The sequence below is a fragment of the Pleurodeles waltl genome, chromosome 4_2, assembly GCF_031143425.1.
Source record: "Pleurodeles waltl isolate 20211129_DDA chromosome 4_2, aPleWal1.hap1.20221129, whole genome shotgun sequence".
Taxonomy (NCBI): domain Eukaryota; kingdom Metazoa; phylum Chordata; class Amphibia; order Caudata; family Salamandridae; genus Pleurodeles; species Pleurodeles waltl.
In genome coordinates, this window is record NC_090443.1 from 293,743,283 (window position 1) to 293,763,309 (window position 20,027).

General features: G+C 43.9%; 1 protein-coding gene across 3 annotated transcripts in view; it reads right to left on the minus strand.

The window, feature by feature from the left end:
- LOC138292552 (putative RNA-binding protein Luc7-like 2) overlaps positions 1 to 20,027 on the minus strand; it is a 311,074-nt gene that overhangs the window by 272,768 nt on the left and 18,279 nt on the right. For 2 of the 3 annotated variants that reach the window (XM_069231227.1, XM_069231228.1), the window contains one exon: positions 12,972 to 13,066. In XM_069231227.1, the coding sequence (XP_069087328.1) occupies positions 12,972 to 13,066 (95 nt within the window). Of the gene's footprint in view, positions 1 to 12,971; positions 15,478 to 20,027 lie in introns of all 3 variants that reach the window. The other variant, XM_069231229.1, reaches the window with a different exon arrangement.

A 20,027-nucleotide genomic window follows, 5' to 3' on the forward strand; every position in this document is an offset into this window, starting at 1 on the left:
ATGTCAGGAGAATCTCTGGCCCTATTTATGTTGCTGCCACCATTGATGGGTCCTAGGCCCATCTCTTGTCTTGCCCTCTCTATGGCTAGGATCTGTCTTTCCAAAGCCAATCTTTTGGCCACCCTGGCTAACTGGATGTCCTCTTCACTGGAGTTATCCTCAGTGATTTCAGAGTTGTTGGTCCCTCCTGTGAGGGAACCAGCATCTCTGACTATTATTTGTGAAGTCAGGGCTTGAGAAGCCCTGCTCTCCCTAAGTAGGACTGGAGGGGGGGAATTTCCCTCCAAGTCACTATCTTCATCCTCTGAGTTGCCACCCTCAGAGGGGTTGGCCTTTTCAAACTCTGCCAACAGCTCCTGGAGCTGTACTTTGGTAGGTTTGGGGCCCATTGCTATTTTCTTTAGTTTACAGAGTGACCTTAGCTCTCTCATCTGTAGATGGAGGTAAGGTGTGGTGTCGAGTTCCACCACAGTCACATCTGTGCTAGACATTTTGCTTCTAAAAGTTGGAATACTTTTTAAGAATCTAAAACTGGTTCTAGAATCTAATTCAAACTTTTACAAACTTTTAAACTCTAAAAGAAATGCTAAACAGGATCTAACACAAGGCCCTAGCAGGTCTTTTAAGAATTTAGAAAACTTTTCAAATTGCAAAAATCAATTTCTAATGACAGTTTTGGAATTTGTCGTGTGATCAGGTATTGGCTGAGTAGTCCAGCAAATGCAAAGTCTTGTACCCCACCGCTGATCCACCAATGTAGGAAGTTGGCTCTGTATGTGCTATTTCAAAGTAAGGAATAGCATGCACAGAGTCCAAGGGTTCCCCTTAGAGGTAAAATAGTGGTAAAAAGAGATAATACTAATGCTCTATTTTGTGGTAGTGTGGTCGAGCAGTAGGCTTATCCAAGGAGTAGTGTTAAGCATTTGTTGTACATACACAGACAATAAATGAGGTACACACACTCAGAGACAAATCCAGCCAATAGGTTTTGTTATAGAAAAATATCTTTTCTTAGTTTATTTTAGGAACCACAGGTTCAAATTTAACATGTAATATCTTGTTTGAAAGGTATTGCAGGTAAGTACATTAGGAACTTTGAATCATTTCAATTGCATGTATACTTTTCAAGTTATTCACAAATAGCTATTTAAAAAGTGGACACAGTGCAATTTTCACAGTTCCTGGGGGAGGTAAGTTTTTGTTAGTTTTACCAGGTAAGTAAGACACTTACAGGGTTCAGTTCTTGGTCCAAGGTAGCCCACCGTTGGGGGTTCAGAGCAACCCCAAAGTTACCACTCCAGCAGCTCAGGGCCGGTCAGGTGCAGAGTTCAAAGTGGTGCCCAAAACGCATAGGCTATAATGGAGAGAAGGGGGTGCCCCGGTTCCGGTCTGCTTGCAGGTAAGTAAGTCTTCGGAGGGCAGACCAGGGGGGTTTTGTAGGGCACCGGGGGGGACACAAGCCCACACAGAAATTTCACCCTCAGCGGCGCGGGGGCGGCCGGGTGCAGTGTTAGAACAAGCGTCGGGTTCGCAATGTAAGTCAATGAGAGATCAAGGGATCTCTTCAGCGCTGCAGGCAGGCAAGGGGGGGCTTCCTCGGGGAAACCTCCACTTGGGCAAGGGAGAGGGACTCCTGGGGGTCACTTCTGCAGTGAAAGTCCGGTCCTTCAGGTCCTGGGGGCTGCGGTTGCAGGGTCTTTTCCAGGCGTCGGGACTTAGGTTTCAGAGAGTCGCGGTCAGGGGAAGCCTCGGGATTCCCTCTGCAGGCGGCGCTGTGGGGGCTCAGGGGGGACCGGTTTTGGTACTCACAGTCGTAGAGTAGTCCGGGGGTCCTCCCTGAGGTGTTGGTTCTCCACCAGCCGAGTCGGGGTCGCCGGGTGCAGTGTTGCAAGTCTCACGCTTCTTGCGGGGAGTTGCAGGGTTCTTTAAAGCTGCTTCTTGAAACAAAGTTGCAGTCTTTTTGGAGCAGGTCCGCTGTCCTCGGGAGTTTCTTGTCGTCGTCGAAGCAGGGCAGTCCTCAGAGGATTCAGAGGTCGCTGGTCCCTTTGGAAGGCGTCGCTGGAGCGGAGTTCTTTGGAAGGCAGGAGACAGGCCGGTGAGTTTCTGGAGCCAAGGCAGTTGTTGTCTTCTGGTCTTCCTCTGCAGGGGTTTTCAGCTAGGCAGTCCTTCTTGTTGTTGTTGCAGGAATCTAAATCTTTAGGTTCAGGGAAGCCCTTAAATACTAAATTTAAGGGCGTGTTTAGGTCTGGGGGGTTAGTAGCCAATGGCTACTAGCCCTGAGGGTGGGTACACCCTCTTTGTGCCTCCTCCCAAGGGGAGGGGGTCACAATCCTAACCCTATTGGGGGAGTCCTCCATCTGCAAGATGGAGGATTTCTAAAAGTTAGAGTCACCTCAGCTCAGGACACCTTAGGGGCTGTCCTGACTGGCCAGTGACTCCTCCTTGTTGCTTTCTTTGTTCCCTCCAGCCTTGCCGCCAAAAGTGGGGGCCGTGGACGGAGGGGGCGGGCAACTCCACTAAGCTGGAGTGCCCTGCTGGGCTGTGACAAAGGTGTGAGCCTTTGAGGCTCACCGCCAGGTGTTACAGCTCCTGCCTGGGGGAGGTGTTAGCATCTCCACCCAGTGCAGGCTTTGTTACTGGCCTCAGAGTGACAAAGGCACTCTCCCCATGGGGCCAGCAACATGTCTCTAGTGTGGCAGGCTGCTGGAACTAGTCAGCCTACACAGACAGTCGGTTAAGTTTCAGGGGGCACCTCTAAGGTGCCCTCTGTGGTGTATTTTACAATAAAATGTACACTGGCATCAGTGTGCATTTATTGTGCTGAGAAGTTTGATACCAAACTTCCCAGTTTTCAGTGTAGCCATTCTGGTGCTGTGGAGTTCGTGTTTGACAAACTCCCAGACCATATACTCTTATGGCTACCCTGCACTTACAATGTCTAAGGTTTTGTTTAGACACTGTAGGGGTACCATGCTCATGCACTGGTACCCTCACCTATGGTATAGTGCACCCTGCCTTAGGGCTGTAAGGCCTGCTAGAGGGGTGACTGACCTATACTTGCATAGGCAGTGAGAGGCTGGCATGGCACCCTGAGGGGAGTGCCATGTCGACTTACTCGTTTTGTTCTCACTAGCACACACAAGCTGGCAAGCAGTGTGTCTGTGCTGAGTGAGAGGTCTCCAGGGTGGCATAAGACATGCTGCAGCCCTTAGAGACCTTCCTTGGCATCAGGGCCCTTGGTACTAGAAGTACCAGTTACAAGGGACTTATCTGGATGCCAGGGTCTGCCAATTGTGGATACAAAAGTACAGGTTAGGGAAAGAACACTGGTGCTGGGGCCTGGTTAGCAGGCCTCAGCACACTTTCAATTGTAAACATAGCATCAGCAAAGGCAAAAATTCAGGGGGCAACCATGCCAAGGAGGCATTTCCTTACACTGCCCAAGAAGTCAATTTATTAAATTTTATCAGCATATAGTGTCTAATCCTATAGCACAATCCGATATAAGCTCTGCTCTTTGGAGTGCAACAGTAATGGGCACCAAGTCACTAATGAAAAACATTTATTGTCCTGATTGAAATACAGTAGGTTCCAATTGCCCTTGGAACCCAATGAAAGGCCTCAGACAAATAAGGGATTTGTTAATTCTAAAGATAACGTAAATTGCTTGTCTTATCAAGGTCAATTTCTAAAAAACAAATAATCGTGAAATTTTAAAACAATAATGCGGGCAGTTATCTTATTTCTGAAACAAATAAGGTAGGAAGAAACCTTGATGCTAAAAGAAACACTGCCAGCATGTATGTGTGTGTGTGTATATATATATATATATATATATATATATATATATGGAAAATGTCACTTACCCAGTGTACATCTGTTCGTGGCATTAGTCGCTGCAGATTCACATGCTGTGCACATCTCGGAGTGTTACAAGTTGTTTTTCTTCGGAGTCTTTTCGAGTCACGAGACCGAGGGACTCCTCCCATTTCGACTCCATCTTAGATTGTTTTGCCCGCAGAGGGTGAGGTAGGAGTTGTGTATGCTAGTAATAGTGCCCATGCAATGGAGTGAATGCGTATGTACATAATAAAGTTTTAAGTAATATATTTACAAATGTTTAAGATCTACTTCTAAACGGCTACAGGCTCCCGGAGAGGCGGGTGGGCGCATGTGAATCTGCAGCGACTAATGCCACGAACAGATGTACACTGGGTAAGTGACATTTTCCGTTCGATGGCATGTGTAGCTGCAGATACACATGCTGTGCATAGACTAGTAAGCAGTTATCTCCCCAAAAGCGGTGGTTCAGCCTGTAGGAGTTGAAGTAGTTTGAAATAATGTTCTTAATACAGCTTGACCTACTGTTGCTTGTTGTGCAGTTAGCACATCTACACAGTAGTGCTTGGTAAATGTATGAGGCGTAGACCATGTTGCTGCCTTACATATTTCGTTCATTGGAATATTTCCTAGAAAGGCCATGGTAGCACCCTTCTTTCTGGTTGAGTGTGCCTTTGGTGTAATAGGCAGTTCTCTTTTAGCTTTAAGATAGCAGGTTTGAATGCACTTAACTATCCATCTAGCAATGCCTTGTTTTGAAATTGGATTTGAAAGGCGATAAATAGTTGTTTTGTCTTTCGAATTAGTTTTGTTCTGTCAATGTAGTACATTAGTGCTCTTTTGATGTCTAATGTATGTAGTGCTCTTTCGGCTACAGAATCTGGCTGTGGGAAGAACACTGGTAATTCTACCGTTTGATTTAAGTGGAACGGTGAGATTACTTTTGGTAAAAATGTAGGATTGGTCCGTAGAACAATTTTATTTTTGTGTATTTGAATAAATGGTTCTTGAATGGTAAATGCTTGAATTTCACTCACTCTTCTTAGACATGTGATGGCAATTAAAAATGCAACTTTCCACGAAAGATAGAGAAACCCCCGAAACTGCCGTAAGATGTATTTTAATGGAAGAGAAAGCTAGGTTAGATTTTTGCAAGTGTACTAAGTATCCTACTATTTCTTTTGCAGATGCATGTAAAGGTTGAATTTGATTATTATGGCAGTAATAAACAAATCTTTTCCACTTATTTGCATAACAGTGTCTAGTGGTAGGTTTTCTAGCCTGTTTTATGACCTCCATACATTCCTGTGTGCGGTCTAAGTGCCCGAATTCTAGGATTTAAGGAGCCAAATTGCTAGATTCAGCGATGCTGGATTTGGATGTCTGATCTGTTGTTTGTGTTGTGTTAACAGATCTGGTCTGTTTGGCAGTTTGATATGAGGCACTACTGAAAGGTCTAGTAGTGTTGTGTACCAAGGTTGCCTTGCCCATGTTGGTGCTATTAGTATGAGTTTGAGTTTGTTTTGACTCAACTTGTTTACTAGATATGGAAGAAGTGGGAGAGGGGGAAAAGCGTACGCAAATATCACTGACCAGTTCATCCATAGTGCATTGCCCTGAGACTGATGTTGTGGGTACCTGGATGCGAAGTTTTGGAATTTTGAGTTTTCTTTTGTTGCAAATAGATCTATTTGTGGTGTTCCCCACATTCTGAAGTAAGTGTTCAGTATTTGGGGGTGAATTTCCCATTTGTGGATCTGTTGGTGATCCCGAGAGAGATTGTCTGCTAACAGATTCTGAATCCCTGGAATAAATTGTGCTATTAGGCGAATATGGTTGTGAATCGCCCAATGCCATATTTTTTGTGTTAGGAGACACAACTGTGTCGAGTGTGTTCCTCCCTGTTTGTTTAGGTAATACATTGTTGTCATGTTGTCTGTTTTGACAAGAGTGTATTTGTGGGTTATTATGGGTTGAAATGCTTTCAGAACTACAAATACCGCTAACAGTTCTAAGTGGTTTATATGAAACTGTTTTTGCTGAATGTCCCATTGTCCTTGGATGCTGTGCTGATTGAGGTGTGCTCCCCACCCTGTCATGGATGCATCTGTCGTTATTACGCATTGTGGCACTGGGTCTTGAAAAGGCCGCCCTTGGTTTAAATTTATACTGTTCCACCATTGAAGCGAGATGTATGTTTGGCGGTCTATCAACACCAGATCTAGAAGTTGACCCTGTGCCTGTGACCACTGTGATGCTAGGCACTGTTGTAAGGGCCGCATGTGCAACCTTGCGTTTGGGACAATGGCTATGCATGAGAACATCATGCCTAGGAGTTTCATTACCAATTTGACCTGTATCTTTTGGTTTGGATACATGGCTTGTATGACATTTTGGAATGTTTGGACTCTTTGTGGACTTGGAGTGGCAATTCCTTTTACTGTGTTGATTGTTGCTCCTAGGTATTGCTGTGTTTGACACGGCAGAAGGTGTGACTTTGAGTAATTGATTGAGAAACCTAGTTTGTGTAGGGTTTGTATGACGTAATTTGTGTGTTGTGAACACTGTTTTTGCGTGTTGGTTTTGATTAACCAATCGTCTAGGTACGGGAACACATGTATTTGCTGCCTTCTGATGTGTGCAGCTACTACTGCTAGACATTTTGTAAAAACTCTTGGCGCAGTTGTTATTCCGAATGGCAACACTTTGAATTGGTAATGCATCCCTTGGAATACAAACCTTAGGTACTTCCTGTGTGAAGGATGTATTGGTATATGGAAATATGCATCCTTTAGATCCAGTGTTGTCATGTAGTCTTGTTGTTTGAGCAGTGGGATTACTTCTTATAATGTAACCATGTAAAAATGGTCTGATTTGATGTATGTATTTAATATTCTGAGATCTAGTATAGGTCTTAGAGTTTTGTCTTTTTTGGGTATCAGAAAGTACAGTGAGTAAACTCCTGTGTTTAGTTCTTGTTTTGGTACTAACTCTATTGCTTCTTTTTGGAGCAATGCTTGAACTTCTAGAAGATTTATATGTTGTTTTGGCATATTGTGTGTTTTCGGTGGAATGTTTGGAGGGAATTTGATAAATTCTATGCAATAACCATGCTGGATAATTGCTAAGACCCAAGTGTCTGTTGTTATTTCCTCCCAATGTTTGTAAAACTTGGTTAGTCTCCCCCCCACAGGTGTTATGTGTTGGGGATTTGTGACCTTGTAGTCACTGTTTGTTTGGAGGAGTTTTGGGACTTTGGAACTTTCCTCTGTTCCTTTGAAATTGTCCCCCTCTATATTGTCCCCGAAAACCTCCCCGCTGATACTGGCTCTGGTAAGTGGGCTTTGTTTGTGAGGCTGTGGTTTTTGTGGTTTGCCCTCGAAACCCCCCTCGAAATTGTGTCTTTCGAAATGTGCCTCTGCTCTGTGGGGAGTAGAGTGCGCCCATGGCTTTGGCCGTGTCAGTGTCTTTCTTAAGTTTTTCGATCGCAGTGTCCACCTCCGGCCCAAACAACTGCTGTCCGTTGAATGGCATATTCAGCACAGCTTGCAGTATCTCTGGTTTAAATCCTGATGTACGCAGCCATGCATGTCTCATTGTTACAGCTGTGTTGACAGTTCTAGCAGCTGTGTCTGCAGCATCCATTGCTGACCGTATCTGATTATTTGAGATACCCTGTCCTTCTTCTACTACTTGCTGCGCTCTTTTTTGGAACTCCTTGGGTAAATGTTCAATAAGGTGTTGCATCTCATCCCAATGGGCCCTATCATATCTGGCTAGCAAAGCTTGCGAATTTGCAATACGCCACTGGTTTGCTGCCTGTGCCGCCACCCTTTTGCCTGCAGCATCGAATTTTCGACTTTCTTTATCTGGAGGTGGTGCATCTCCTGAAGTATGAGAGTTGGCTCTTTTGCGCGCTGCTCCCACTACAACAGAGTCTGGTGTTAGCTGTTGTGTAATGTACACTGGGTCTGTTGGTGGCGGTTTATATTTTTTATCTACTCTTGGAGTAATGGCTCTCCCTTTAACAGGCTCCTCAAACACTTGTTTGGAGTGTTTTAGCATTCCGGGTAGCATAGGAAGACTCTGATATTGGCTGTGTGTGGACGACAGTGTATTAAAAAGAAAGTCGTCTTCAATGGGCTCTGAATGAAGGCTGACATTATGAAATGCAGCTGCTCTTGACACCACTTGTGCGTAGCCTGTACTATCCTCTGGTGGCGATGGTTTAGCTGGATAGCATTCTGGACTATTGTCTGACACTGGTGCGTCATAATGGTCCCATGCGTCAGGGTCCTCTTGACTCATTCCTGTATGAGTTGGGGATTGCATCATTGGTGGAGTGGCTACCGGTGATGGTTGCGGAGAGTGATGTGGGGATGGTGGTGGTGTTACTTGTTTAGCCACCTTTGCGTGTGGCTGTTTGCCTTGGAAGGCAAGCTTGCGTTTCATTTTGACTGAAGGAAGAGTGCTGATCTTCCCTGTATCTTTTTGAATAAAGAGCCGTATTTGTGTGTGATCTGGCTCTATTGCCTGTAATTCCTGTCCAAATCTATGTGTCTTCATTTGTGTGGACATTCCTTGTTCCTCAGTGTAGGAACTTGTTTTCGGTTCCGAGGCAGGATATTTCGGTACCGAAACCTTTTCGGCTGCTTTTTTCGGCTCTGACGAAACCTTTTTTATTTTCTGCGACGTGCTCTCTCGGTGCCGACCCGTTTAGGTGCCGCTGTCTCGGTGCCGAATCTTCTCTGAGCCACTATCTCGGGCCCGAGATTGCTGTGTGCCGGTATCTCGACCGGAGTCGGATGACTTCGACACCAGCTCGCCCTTTTTCGGTGCCGATGAACGGTCACCTACTTTTCGGGTTAAGCCATGGCCTGTTGGCGGTGGCGTCCCCTGGGCTTTCGCGCTTTTCTCGCGAGTTTTTGTTTTCGACATCTTACTCACGGTTTTCGGCGTTTCCTCAGGATCGATCTCCTCAGAGTCCGACTCCTCTGTGGAGAATGTTTCTTCCTCCTCCTCGAAACGCTCTTGTCCTGTCGGCGCCAACGCCATTTGCAGTCTTCTTGCTCTTCGGTCCCCGAGTGTCTTCCTGGACCGAAACGCTCGACAGGCCTCACAAGTATCCTCCTTGTGTTCTGGTGACAAACACAAGTTACAGACCAGATGTTGATCTGTATATGGATACTTGTTATGGCATTCTGGACAGAAGCGGAATGGGGTCCGTTCCATCAGCCTTGAAGAGACACGTGGCCGGGCCGACCAGGCCCCGACGGGGATGGAAGAAAACCCCGAAGGGCCACCGGAGCTCTTCTTAATTCGGTGTCGATCTGTTGTAACTAACCCGATACCGAACGCAAACAATACCGACGATTTTTCCGAGATTCTAACTAACTTTCCGACCCGAAACACGGAGCGAAAAGGAACACGTCCGAACCCGATGGCGGAAAAAAAACAATCTAAGATGGAGTCGACGCCCATGCACAATGGAGTCGAAATGGGAGGAGTCCCTCGGTCTCGTGACTCGAAAAGACTTCTTCGAAGAAAAACAACTTGTAACACTCCGAGATGTGCACAGCATGTGTATCTGCAGCTACACATGCCATCGAACATATATATATATATATATATACACACACAATTTGCCAGATCAAGCTGGATAATTAAATTGATCGTCAGAGGCCTCACAAACAAGATTGTTGTGATGAACGTTTCCTGCTACAAAATGTCAGCCTTTTGTAAATCAGCATATGCAAAACTAACTAGGAAACTAACTAGGGGCTTGTTAGCCTGAAATGAGCAACTAACTCTGCTGAGATGCTAAACATGTTGCAAACTGAGAGCTTTCTACTAAGTGGAATCGGGCGACCACAAAGGCAATGCCTCAGAGAGTATAACAATAATATATCCTTCTTGCTCAGCTTTTTTTGTCCTGCACATTTAGTTTTGAACACTATGTCCTTCTCACTCAGCTTCTTGCTTTAAACATCACTATATCATTCAATCACCCTCATGCTGTACACCGCTGTCCTTTTCCAATGGCACTCTTTGCCACAAAACCTATTTGGCAATGATTATGTGCATTTGATGTTTCTAAGACCAGAGGAGGAACACCCACTATTTCTAGTATAATAGCATCAAAGCAAGAGAAGTAAAATTGCAATTTATCAATCAAGGATTAGCAAAGCAGATAGTTTTTTTTTTATTTCTTAAAAACTGCTTCTTCGTGGATTTGCAAGTGTGTGTCAGGACATGATGTGAACGTGTGAATATGAGTGTGGATGGATAAATAGATAGCTGAGCATATGGATAAGTGAATAAACTGCTAAGTGAATGGGTGGAAGAATAGGTGGGTGCAAAACTAAATTTGTCATGGCTACAAAACAAATTCAGTGGAACCATGGTTCCATTGTGCATTGAGGCTGAGGTCAAGGAATGCAGAGGGCAGAGAATACGCATTGGGTTTGGAAACATCAAGGAGAGGAAAAGTTGTTAGGACTGGTGTTTGATAGATGCAAACTAAACTGTCACTACTCATTTACAATTTGCTTTGGCTTCCAATAGAGCATTCACACCATATTCACAGAAGATCAGAATGTAAAAGGGCTTGAAGACTGAGTACCCATATTAACAACAATCTGCTGGGTCCTTGAACATGTGACTAGTGCTTCACGGTCCGGTGAGATCAGTTGTATTACCATGTTTTAGAACTATGTGGTCTGGTTCAATGTAAGAAGGGGACAAGTTTCACTGTGCAAGTGTGGTAGGGCCTGATGTTTACTGTGTAGAAGCTTGTGACATGGTGCCATGGTAAAAGCAGTGAAAATGCAGCGGGAAGAAAGGAGAGCAGAGGGGGAAGAAGAATAACAGAGGAAAAAGAAAAGGGAAGAAAGAGGGAAAGCTAGTGAGATTAGAGAATAAAGGAGATGGAAGAGATATGAGGGGGAGAAAAGCTGAAAGACAAACAAGTGAGAAAAGATATGAGATAAAAGACTGGGACAAGTGGTGCGAGTTAAAGGACAAGGGGAGCTAGATAATAGTAAAAAGGTGGGGCAAAGAGAGGAGGAAGACAGTGAAGTGATGAAATTAAGGCAGTGAGGAGGAAAGGTGAAAGAGGGATAGCAAGACAGCATCTTTTTAAAGAACTGTTTAAAGTATTTTGGGCCCAGATACTAAACTGAAATGGAGGTTACTTTGTGCGTGAAAATCATGTTATTATGGGTCAAAGTAAACTGTGGCCATTTCTGGCATTTTCTGACTGGCCAACAGTAGAAAATAAGGGCAAGCCATACATTTCTAGGGACAGAATGTACCAGTGGGTGAAGCATGTTGATGGATATAGCTTGTGCATTATAAGATTGTGATCACACCAAAGCTATACAACTCTGGGAGGTGACAGGAAGGTGTTTACCATATAACTTTGACCCTGGTGGCACAATCTGCTTTCTGAGCACCACAGTTAGGGTTTCACGAGAGATGCACAAAATATGCATCCTTTTTTGACAGTACAGTTTCCGTTGACTACTCCAACTGACTTCTGTAAAACTAGGCTGGTATTTTTTCAAGTAATAGTAATGACATATTTTTGTGACCTTTAACACTGGACAGAGAACACTAAGCAGCTGACTGCAAGGAGCAAAAAGCAGCAGGAAACAAAACAGGAAAATTGAGCAGATATACCTCAGTGCCGCCTCATAAAAGCTTTTGGCAGACAGAGTAGAATAGTTTGAACTGAATGTGTTGCACCAGAAGGAGCCAATGCACCTTACAGAAGGCCTCGAAAAAATGATCAAATTCCCTTAGACTGTAAACCAGTGATTGCCATATTTTTGATGCCCTATAGTTTTTGACTAAAGCCAGCAGACAGGCCTAGTTAAGAAGTGTTACAACAATATATATTCAAAAAGCTAACACCTCCCACTACTATGACTTACTGGTGCTGAGGTATAAAAGGGAAAATATTACTTAAAAACATCATCTCGAATATGCAGGAGGCCATTACACAGATAAAATTATCTATCTGCTTTAACTACTTGTCGAAATGGAAACAAAGGCTTTTGACAAGGAAATTGGAGTGAACAACAAGCCCAGTTTGAAAGCCCAAAAGGCAAGATTCCACAAACTGGACTGGTCTAAAACCAGAATCCCCATTTTGTTGCAATAAGATTTAGGACACTAACATTAATCCAGACCAGGGTGGCCAACAGAGTAGCAAGGCCGGTGCTCTAAAACTGGGACAAAGTGATACTGAGATATAAGATCAACTTGGTGCTATAGACCTAGGTCATGGCTTCTGCATAGAAAGATATCTTATCCTGCTCAAATATTGCCCATAGACATTAAAAAGAGTGGAGGTGCAGGGAGTCCGAAATCCTGTTGCAACCAATTGCTCCTTGGTGGTCTCCATACAATAATCCCAGCTCCACAAACAGTAGCTTCAATTGAATTTTGGCCCTTTGACGCTCATAGGTGGACTTCACATAGCTCTGTAGTGACTTAACCGTGCCTTCGATGGATTTGGATCCTCCCACACAACAGGGTGTATCTTATACTCCAAGTTAATCCCACTGATGCCCTCAACGCTGGTTTCTACAGCTCATGCTGATACTTATCCTTTAGGTGCATCTACATGTATTCTGTATACTGCAAAACCCAATGCTTAACTGCAACACTAGATGGCACCTTGCTTTCACGTCTTTCCAACCTCATACCTATCTAACATTTCCCACAAAAGAAAAACACCAGCCTTCCACCCATGCTCTGCGATTCCCACTGAGGAGCCTAATGTTTATCAGAGAGCTTCACTACCGCACCAGGGATATGAAGAATATAAATAATACTAAACAACCACCCAGGAAGTGTTTTGAACGTAGCAAAAAGTAAGGAATCACTACATACACAACAATAAAATACCAATGTGTGTTCTAATGCTAAAACAGATGGATAATAATGCTTCAAACCTCTACTCACAGATTTTACACAATTTGCATTTTCTTGCTGCATAACATGCAGCACGGTCTTGTTTCACTGCAACAATAAATATTTGGAAATAACATTTCAACAGTTGGGTAAAGAGGGCTGAACCCATCATGGCCAGATACAAATTATCAGAATGAACCACAAATACATACCGTTCCAGCGAGGACATCATGAGGGCAGCAGTTCAGTAGGTGGCTTTTGCACACCGCATCTTCACTGAATTTAATGCGCTGACGGGTTGAATCACCTGCAATATAGAAAAGCACAAAGCTCAGACAGGGACCAGTTGAGGGGTGGATGCACTGTCAGGCTGGTCAGGCTAGACTGAGTGATAATGTGTTCAAAACTAAATGTGCAGGACAAAAAAAAGATTGACAGAAAAAAAGTAATTTTATTGGGAAAGATCAAAGAGACTTGTCCGTTTATGTTTAAAGTGACATGTCGATTTTCTGATATTTGGAAATTGGTAACCAGTTTTCAGTTCAATTTAATTCCCAGTCTAGATACTATTGTTGAGACTTTGTGGGTGGCCCTGCCATTAGCTTCTTTTCATACGTAGCTTAAGCGGTTAAATCTACCCTTTTACCATTAACCTAAAATTTCACCTTCCGTTCCCCACTTCAGCGTGTGGATGAGCCTTACCACTAACCTGCAGTAAATGGTGATACAGAAACGTCTACAAATATTCAACAACTATGCAGTGAAGGGTCTGAGAACCTAACATATGGCAAACATTGGAATAGGGGCCAGGTAGACCTGGACCTTGGGGCAACTCTTTTTCACTCTGTCATTTTTTGTATTCAGAGTGCCCAATTCAATTAACCAATATAAGCATTGGGATTGAAGAGTAACAGGGTCAAATTGATGTACTACATCAAACAATGTACATATTTATTTTACACTGGAACTAGCAGTCGGATTTCAGCCCATGGTGCAGAAAGACTACAAGGTGCTACAACAAATGGCTAGCCGCTACGGCGCAAAAATTCCTGTTCAATGCCTCTTGGGCTTAGGTTGTCAAAGCGGCATCCTCCAGCAATATGATCAGAGGCTGACAGACAATAGTGCAAGTTTGCAGTTGGCCAGAAGCAACATTGCAGTACATCTCCCAGATCAACTGACAGCTTAGAGAAAGGTACACAGACCACCCTTTGCAGGTGAAAAGAGGGAGTGTTTACTGACAGGAGGATGGCTATGTGATTTCACAGGACTATGGGGATAACACAAAAACGCTTTCAGAGCAGAACCGAAGTTTTGAGGAGCTGCTAACTACAGTGCAGTTTCACCAGCCACATCCTGAATCTATATGTAAATGCCACCTACATTTTCAACCAAATTCACAATGTAAAATTATGTCAAACGTGGGTGTATGTAAAAGTGAGTAAGCTTAGGCCCGGAACAAATGAATATATAGAATTCACCCACCTGAATCATGTTTGTACCAGTAAATCAGCTTGTGGCTGACTATCCAAACTGGCAACGGGAGAGAGTATGCACATGAAGAGAGAGTGAGAGAGATGGACAGACAGCACATTCGAGTGCAAACAGAAAGCAAGCCCCTGACAGAGAAAGAACAAACAAGCACCATGAGAGGTAAAATAATGTGCAATTACCCAAGAGAAAGAGAGAGCAAAGGCACCAGAGAGAAAGTGAGAGCACAATTGCACTGATCAGACATGGACAAATAAGAAAGTACATGGGCACGAAAGAGAAAAGCATGGATGCCAGAAAGAGAAAGATAGAGAAAAAGAGAGCATGGGTGCTACAAAGAGTGAAAAAATACAGGTAAAAGAACAGGAGCACTGTCCCTAGAAAGCTATTAGGAGTTCATGTGTGTATATAGGGATCCTAAGTTCCCTATAGGTTGGAGCAGTTAATGAAAATGCTTATTAAATCCCCGTCCCCTTCAACCCAGCCTGTCCTCTAAAGATTGGAGTGGCTCACTATAATAGATTATATACTCAACCAAGCCTGTCCCACCACCACACTACCCTTTGCAAGGTTTTGAGGCTACTTTTATATTTGTCTGCATTAGTAATGAACATATTTTCACCACCAGCCGCCAAAGAGAAGCATAGTTTATAAAAGGAATAGTAAGTTGCAAACTGGTATATACACACTGCGAGTCCACCTTCTCTTCGGCCTCGTGGCTCTCGGGCACACAGACTCCCCTTGCTGGTAGGGGGTTACAGTGAAAGAAGAGTGGGTTTTATTATCAAAACAAATCTGCAAAAATGTACTTACACACCGGTCAAATACATGGTCATTTGCCTTTCCTTAGCAGTTCGTAAACATGCCCCACACATGACCACCCGACCCCGGCCCATGGCTTCTTACGTTCCTGGATCAGGAGTTTTGGACGTCATCATCCATGTGGGAGCTCCAGCAGTCTTGACCCCAGCTCCACAAATACTCACGAGAGATTTTCGACTGAAAGTTTAAACTGTGCTGTACACGGCTAGAAAAAAATGTTATTCTGTGAAAAAAAGGGTTTGGTGCTAGGTGGACAGCTGCTCCACACCCCAAATTTAGCATCAGCTGCATGAGTCCCCAATAAACACCCACTCACCCTCCCGCACTATGATCTGCTCAGTGAGAAGGCACTTCACTCTGCCTGCATCAGATCTCAAGTTCTGGGTTGTCCATCTTTATTCCAAGCTGAGAACAAAACAGGTATTAGACCTATGAAACTGGGCTAAAGCACCACAAGGCAATGCTTTCTAAGAAAGCTACATTCTCTACACAGCTACCATTAATAAATAAAATGTAAAAAAAACAGACCCTGGGACGTCTATAGTAACCCACCTTTGGTGGCACAGACATTTCTCAAATCTAGACCTAAAGAATGAATACTTGATCCAACTAATGGCAAGGCAATCAGAGCTACCAAACACTTGCTTCACCCAATGATGACGCAGTAGAGTGGCCAATGTTGGTTTTACTCAATGACAATCTTCACAGCCACACAAAACAGGTTTCATTCAATGTCTAATGAATAATACAAATGTGTTTTCCCCATGACTTCTCTTTCAGGCCTTGCTCTAGGCCAATATTGAAAAGGGAGATCCTATGAAGATTACCTTTATTCCCTTTGACTAATGATTCAGAGACCAAACACTGCTATCACCCACGCATTATGCTGTAGAGACACATATCTTATTTCAATCAGTAGCAGTGGCAAGAGAGTCAGTGTTTCTATTAAATGGCTATATTGCCAAAGAGGTGCAAAACTGCTTTGCCCCCAAAAGCTATGCCTCAAGAGTGACAATACTGATTCAACCAATAGCTATCCCTTCAAACCCAGAGCTGATCTGACCGAATCAGGGAGGCCCTAGGGTCACAAAATGTGACTATCATTCATTAAATAAGCCACCAGAGACTGGAAGAAGATATGACAGAATATCTGAGGCCTTCCATAGGCATGTGGGGCGGGGACATTAAATGCTTCTCATAAATGGTTTGTACCTATTATGTTTTTGCCTCCTTCCCTCCCCTCTTGTGACAAAGGTACTGCTTAGAGGATGGCAGTCAATGGAACAAGTTGATTTGTAAGATGACTTCTATTTTTGACTATCCTACAGCTCAACAGTAAAGAGGCTGTGTTGGGGAGCACATGGACTATGTACCAGGTGCTGCTTCACTTCAGGACATTAGTGTCTCCTACCCTTACCCCAGAAACACTAAAATGGAATGCAGCCTCAATAGGAACACTGGGAAAGTCTATGCTGTACGGGATGTCAGAGCATCAATAAAATCTCAAACCCCAAGGATATGGACAACCACAAGGAGGCAACATTTAACAAAGCCCCAAGACCACTTCCTTCCTTTTTTTAAATCAATAGTTTGGGCCAAACAAGTTGTGTGGTGCAATAAAAAAAGAGACAGAAAAAGGGAGGCTTGTGTAGTGCAAACGCATCTTGCGTCTACCTTACTTGCAGTAGAAAATATAACTTTGAGGATAATACTGCTGTGCTGCAGTTTCTAACCACTGCAGAAACATGAGCTCAAATATGTTCGCTGAATCGTCCACCCAGTCCAACCACAAACAAAAACAGTGACTCAAATAGAGACCAGACTATAAAGGAGAATATATTCAGTCTCTGTAACCAAGGAGTGAACTTCTGATGTGTGCTTAATCATGTAATCGCTGAGTATTAAGAAAACATTCCAATGCAGATAAACGTACGATTTAGATACGAGGGTGGTGTGAAATGCTTGCCTGGTGAGGATAACGATGCAGTAATCAACCATCAACTTGGCCCAAATGCATGAAGTTAATTATGCTGGCATGGGGCTTTCTTCTGGCCATGAAGGATTTTCTGAATAAGCCTAGTTTGTATTGGCAGTCTCCGAGAACTGGCAAAAGTAGGCACTACATAGGAGGTAAAGCAGGAGAGAAAGTCTCAAAGGGGTACTGAAAGTGTTTGTGTATGGATTTTGGGGGGGGTGGGTGTTGCATGTGTGTGCTCGTGAGTGTAAAGGTGTGCGAGTGTGTGCGCTTGAGTGTAAGGGTGTTGCATGTGTGTCAGGATGTGCGCATCTGTGGGTGCGTGTGTGCAGCGGTTAGTACAGGGATCGGGGGTAAGTAAGTACCTGTATGCAGGGGGATGGGGGTTACTACTGGGAGTGAGGGTGAGAATGTTGTATGGGAAGGAGGCCTATTGGGTAGATGTGGGGGGCAGGGGGGAGGTGAGGGAGTCGTCTACCAGCGACAGGAATGCAAATTCCTATCACCGGTAGCCTTTTTGCCAAGGGACGGAAAGGGGACTCTTAATACCGCCAGCGGTCTTTGGTGGACCGCCGGGTCGGAGATGCTTATCTCTGGCCCGGCGGTCCGACCGCCCTGGCGGTAGCAATGGGAAAGTGGATGTTTGGCGCAGGCCAAACCACCACACTCGTAATATGGCGGTCTTCCCTGCCAACCAGTTGGCAGTGGGACTGCCACCGCGAGTCTGGTGGTCAGTAGACCGCCAGACTCGTAATGAGGGCCTAAATGGGCAACAGGTTTGGAGGATTCTCTGATCCAAATCCATGCTTCAAACAGATACTCCAAGATAACTCCAGTTGCGCATGGATGGTGCCTCTGACATTCAAACTATGGACTGCACAACCAATCTGAATTCAGAATCATTCTTGATACCCCAACTATAGATCCTGCTGCCTACAATACAGGCCCTATCTATTGACCTCTATAATTCAAGAATAGGATAACCTAAATGAAAATCCATTATGTCTTGACATCCAATGCTTAATTAAAGTGGGCTCTTTGATGCTGGAAGGTAGCTTCCAAAAACTCAGGGTTCTCCACCAACCTGCCATTCACTCCAGCTTTCTGATACACCAGTCAGATGGTAAAATTTCATTTATCAGTAACTGCTAGTCTAAAACTAAACACCATCAACAATTAACTGCTGTTCACTATCCTCCAAGTCTTGAACACTAACAATCCATGCCCACAGATATCTGCCCAACCTACATTTAGGCTGTCCGTACATTGCTGTAACAATTGGTGCCAGTCTTAGAGCCTGATTTAGAGTTTGGTGGTGCCTTATAAATAAATGGAACTTGTAATACAGCAGACGAGTTATAGGTCATATTTCTGACATCAACATTTATATCAGTCTCTTAATCTGCTATTTTCACTGGTGGGCATGACTGGGGACGTCAATGCACAAGACTGTTTCAAAAGAACACAGCTAGCAAGCAATGCAATCTGCAATCATTCTGCCCTCAAAAGTAATGACTGAACCACAGACAACAGTTGTAGACTTACCCGGACGCAAACTGTGGGTGGCTATGATATCCGAAGTGCACTAGGTGTTGCTATATAACAATTCCTGAATGTGTATCACTTCACCTATTTTAGGAACTAGGAACAGCTAGATGTCAGCCTACGCCAAACAAGAAGCATGCAATCTTGAAAGTGCTTAGACTTAAGTCAGGGCTATGAGAAGTTAGGCAGTTAAGCAATTGTGTGAAAGTGTGGGCAATATAAAAAGATTTACAGCCCACCTGCCCAACCCCCCCCAGATGGAGTAGTGGTCCTCAAGTGGTGTGAAACTGCAAGTCTGGCATTTAATGCTGTAGTCTTCTTGCAATCTACGCTGGCAACATAAAAGCCTCTTGGACCTATAACCACTGTCTCTGATGTAGGGTATGCCCCAATGAGGGTCCTTGGAATGCTTAGCAGCCCCACCACCTTTTGAATACCTTGAGGCACTGGTAACCGGACATATCCCACAATCTGCCCTACGAAACCAGGGCACAGACAGTATGCTACTGGTGCAAAAGACTGCCTACTCTGTCGCCATGACTGTTAGCTTCTTGACTGCAACTAGGCAATGACTAAAAGCTTCTGAAGACAAGAACCTAAAACAATAGAACATGAGGTCATCCAGTCATTTACCTGGGCCCGACCTGGCATTTCCGGCTATGGTATTGGCAACTCCTTTAATGCTCTTACCACCTGGCAAAACAAAATCTAAGCATGTGTGCAGTCAGTTAAGGAACACAAATCAACAATGCCTGGGAAAAAGGGTTGGCATGAAAGATAAAAGTTGATCAGAACGTGAATTGGACCTGCAGCTGAGTTGTAAAACTTGGAAGCAGAAAATGCAACTCCTGCTTTTACACACCTGATCAAATCATAATCTGTATCCAAAATCCTAAAAATCAGTAAAGGTAAAAATAAAATGTAAACGTGTAAATTGTATGTAAAGTTATGCAAAGTATGTAAACTGTAAACTACCCTCAATGCAGTACCTCATCTAGCACTATTCATCACCACAATTTATCTATTGAACCTTTCAATAGTCTACGGAATTATTTTATCAACATGTTATTATGAACAGTGTTTTGGGGGTGGGGGACTTTATTTACAAATAAACATAGTAAAAAAAAAAGTCACTCACTGATTTCAACTTCGGCTGTGGCTAGTCTAGTTAAGGAGTTTTGTGGCAGCTTGGACAGGCCCAGGAATATCTCCCACAAACAGCATGCGATGTAATTCACTACAACCCTCCTTTACAGGACACACACCCCTCCAGAAGCCTGAATAAAATAATAATACAATTGCAGAGAACAGCTGCTCATAATACTACTGCTAACAACTTATGGATATTGATATTCATTCTGAGAACAGTTCAGATCGGAGGACAGTCAACATGAGCCATTAGGTTTTCAATAAACCAAACTCCTGTAATAAGCCA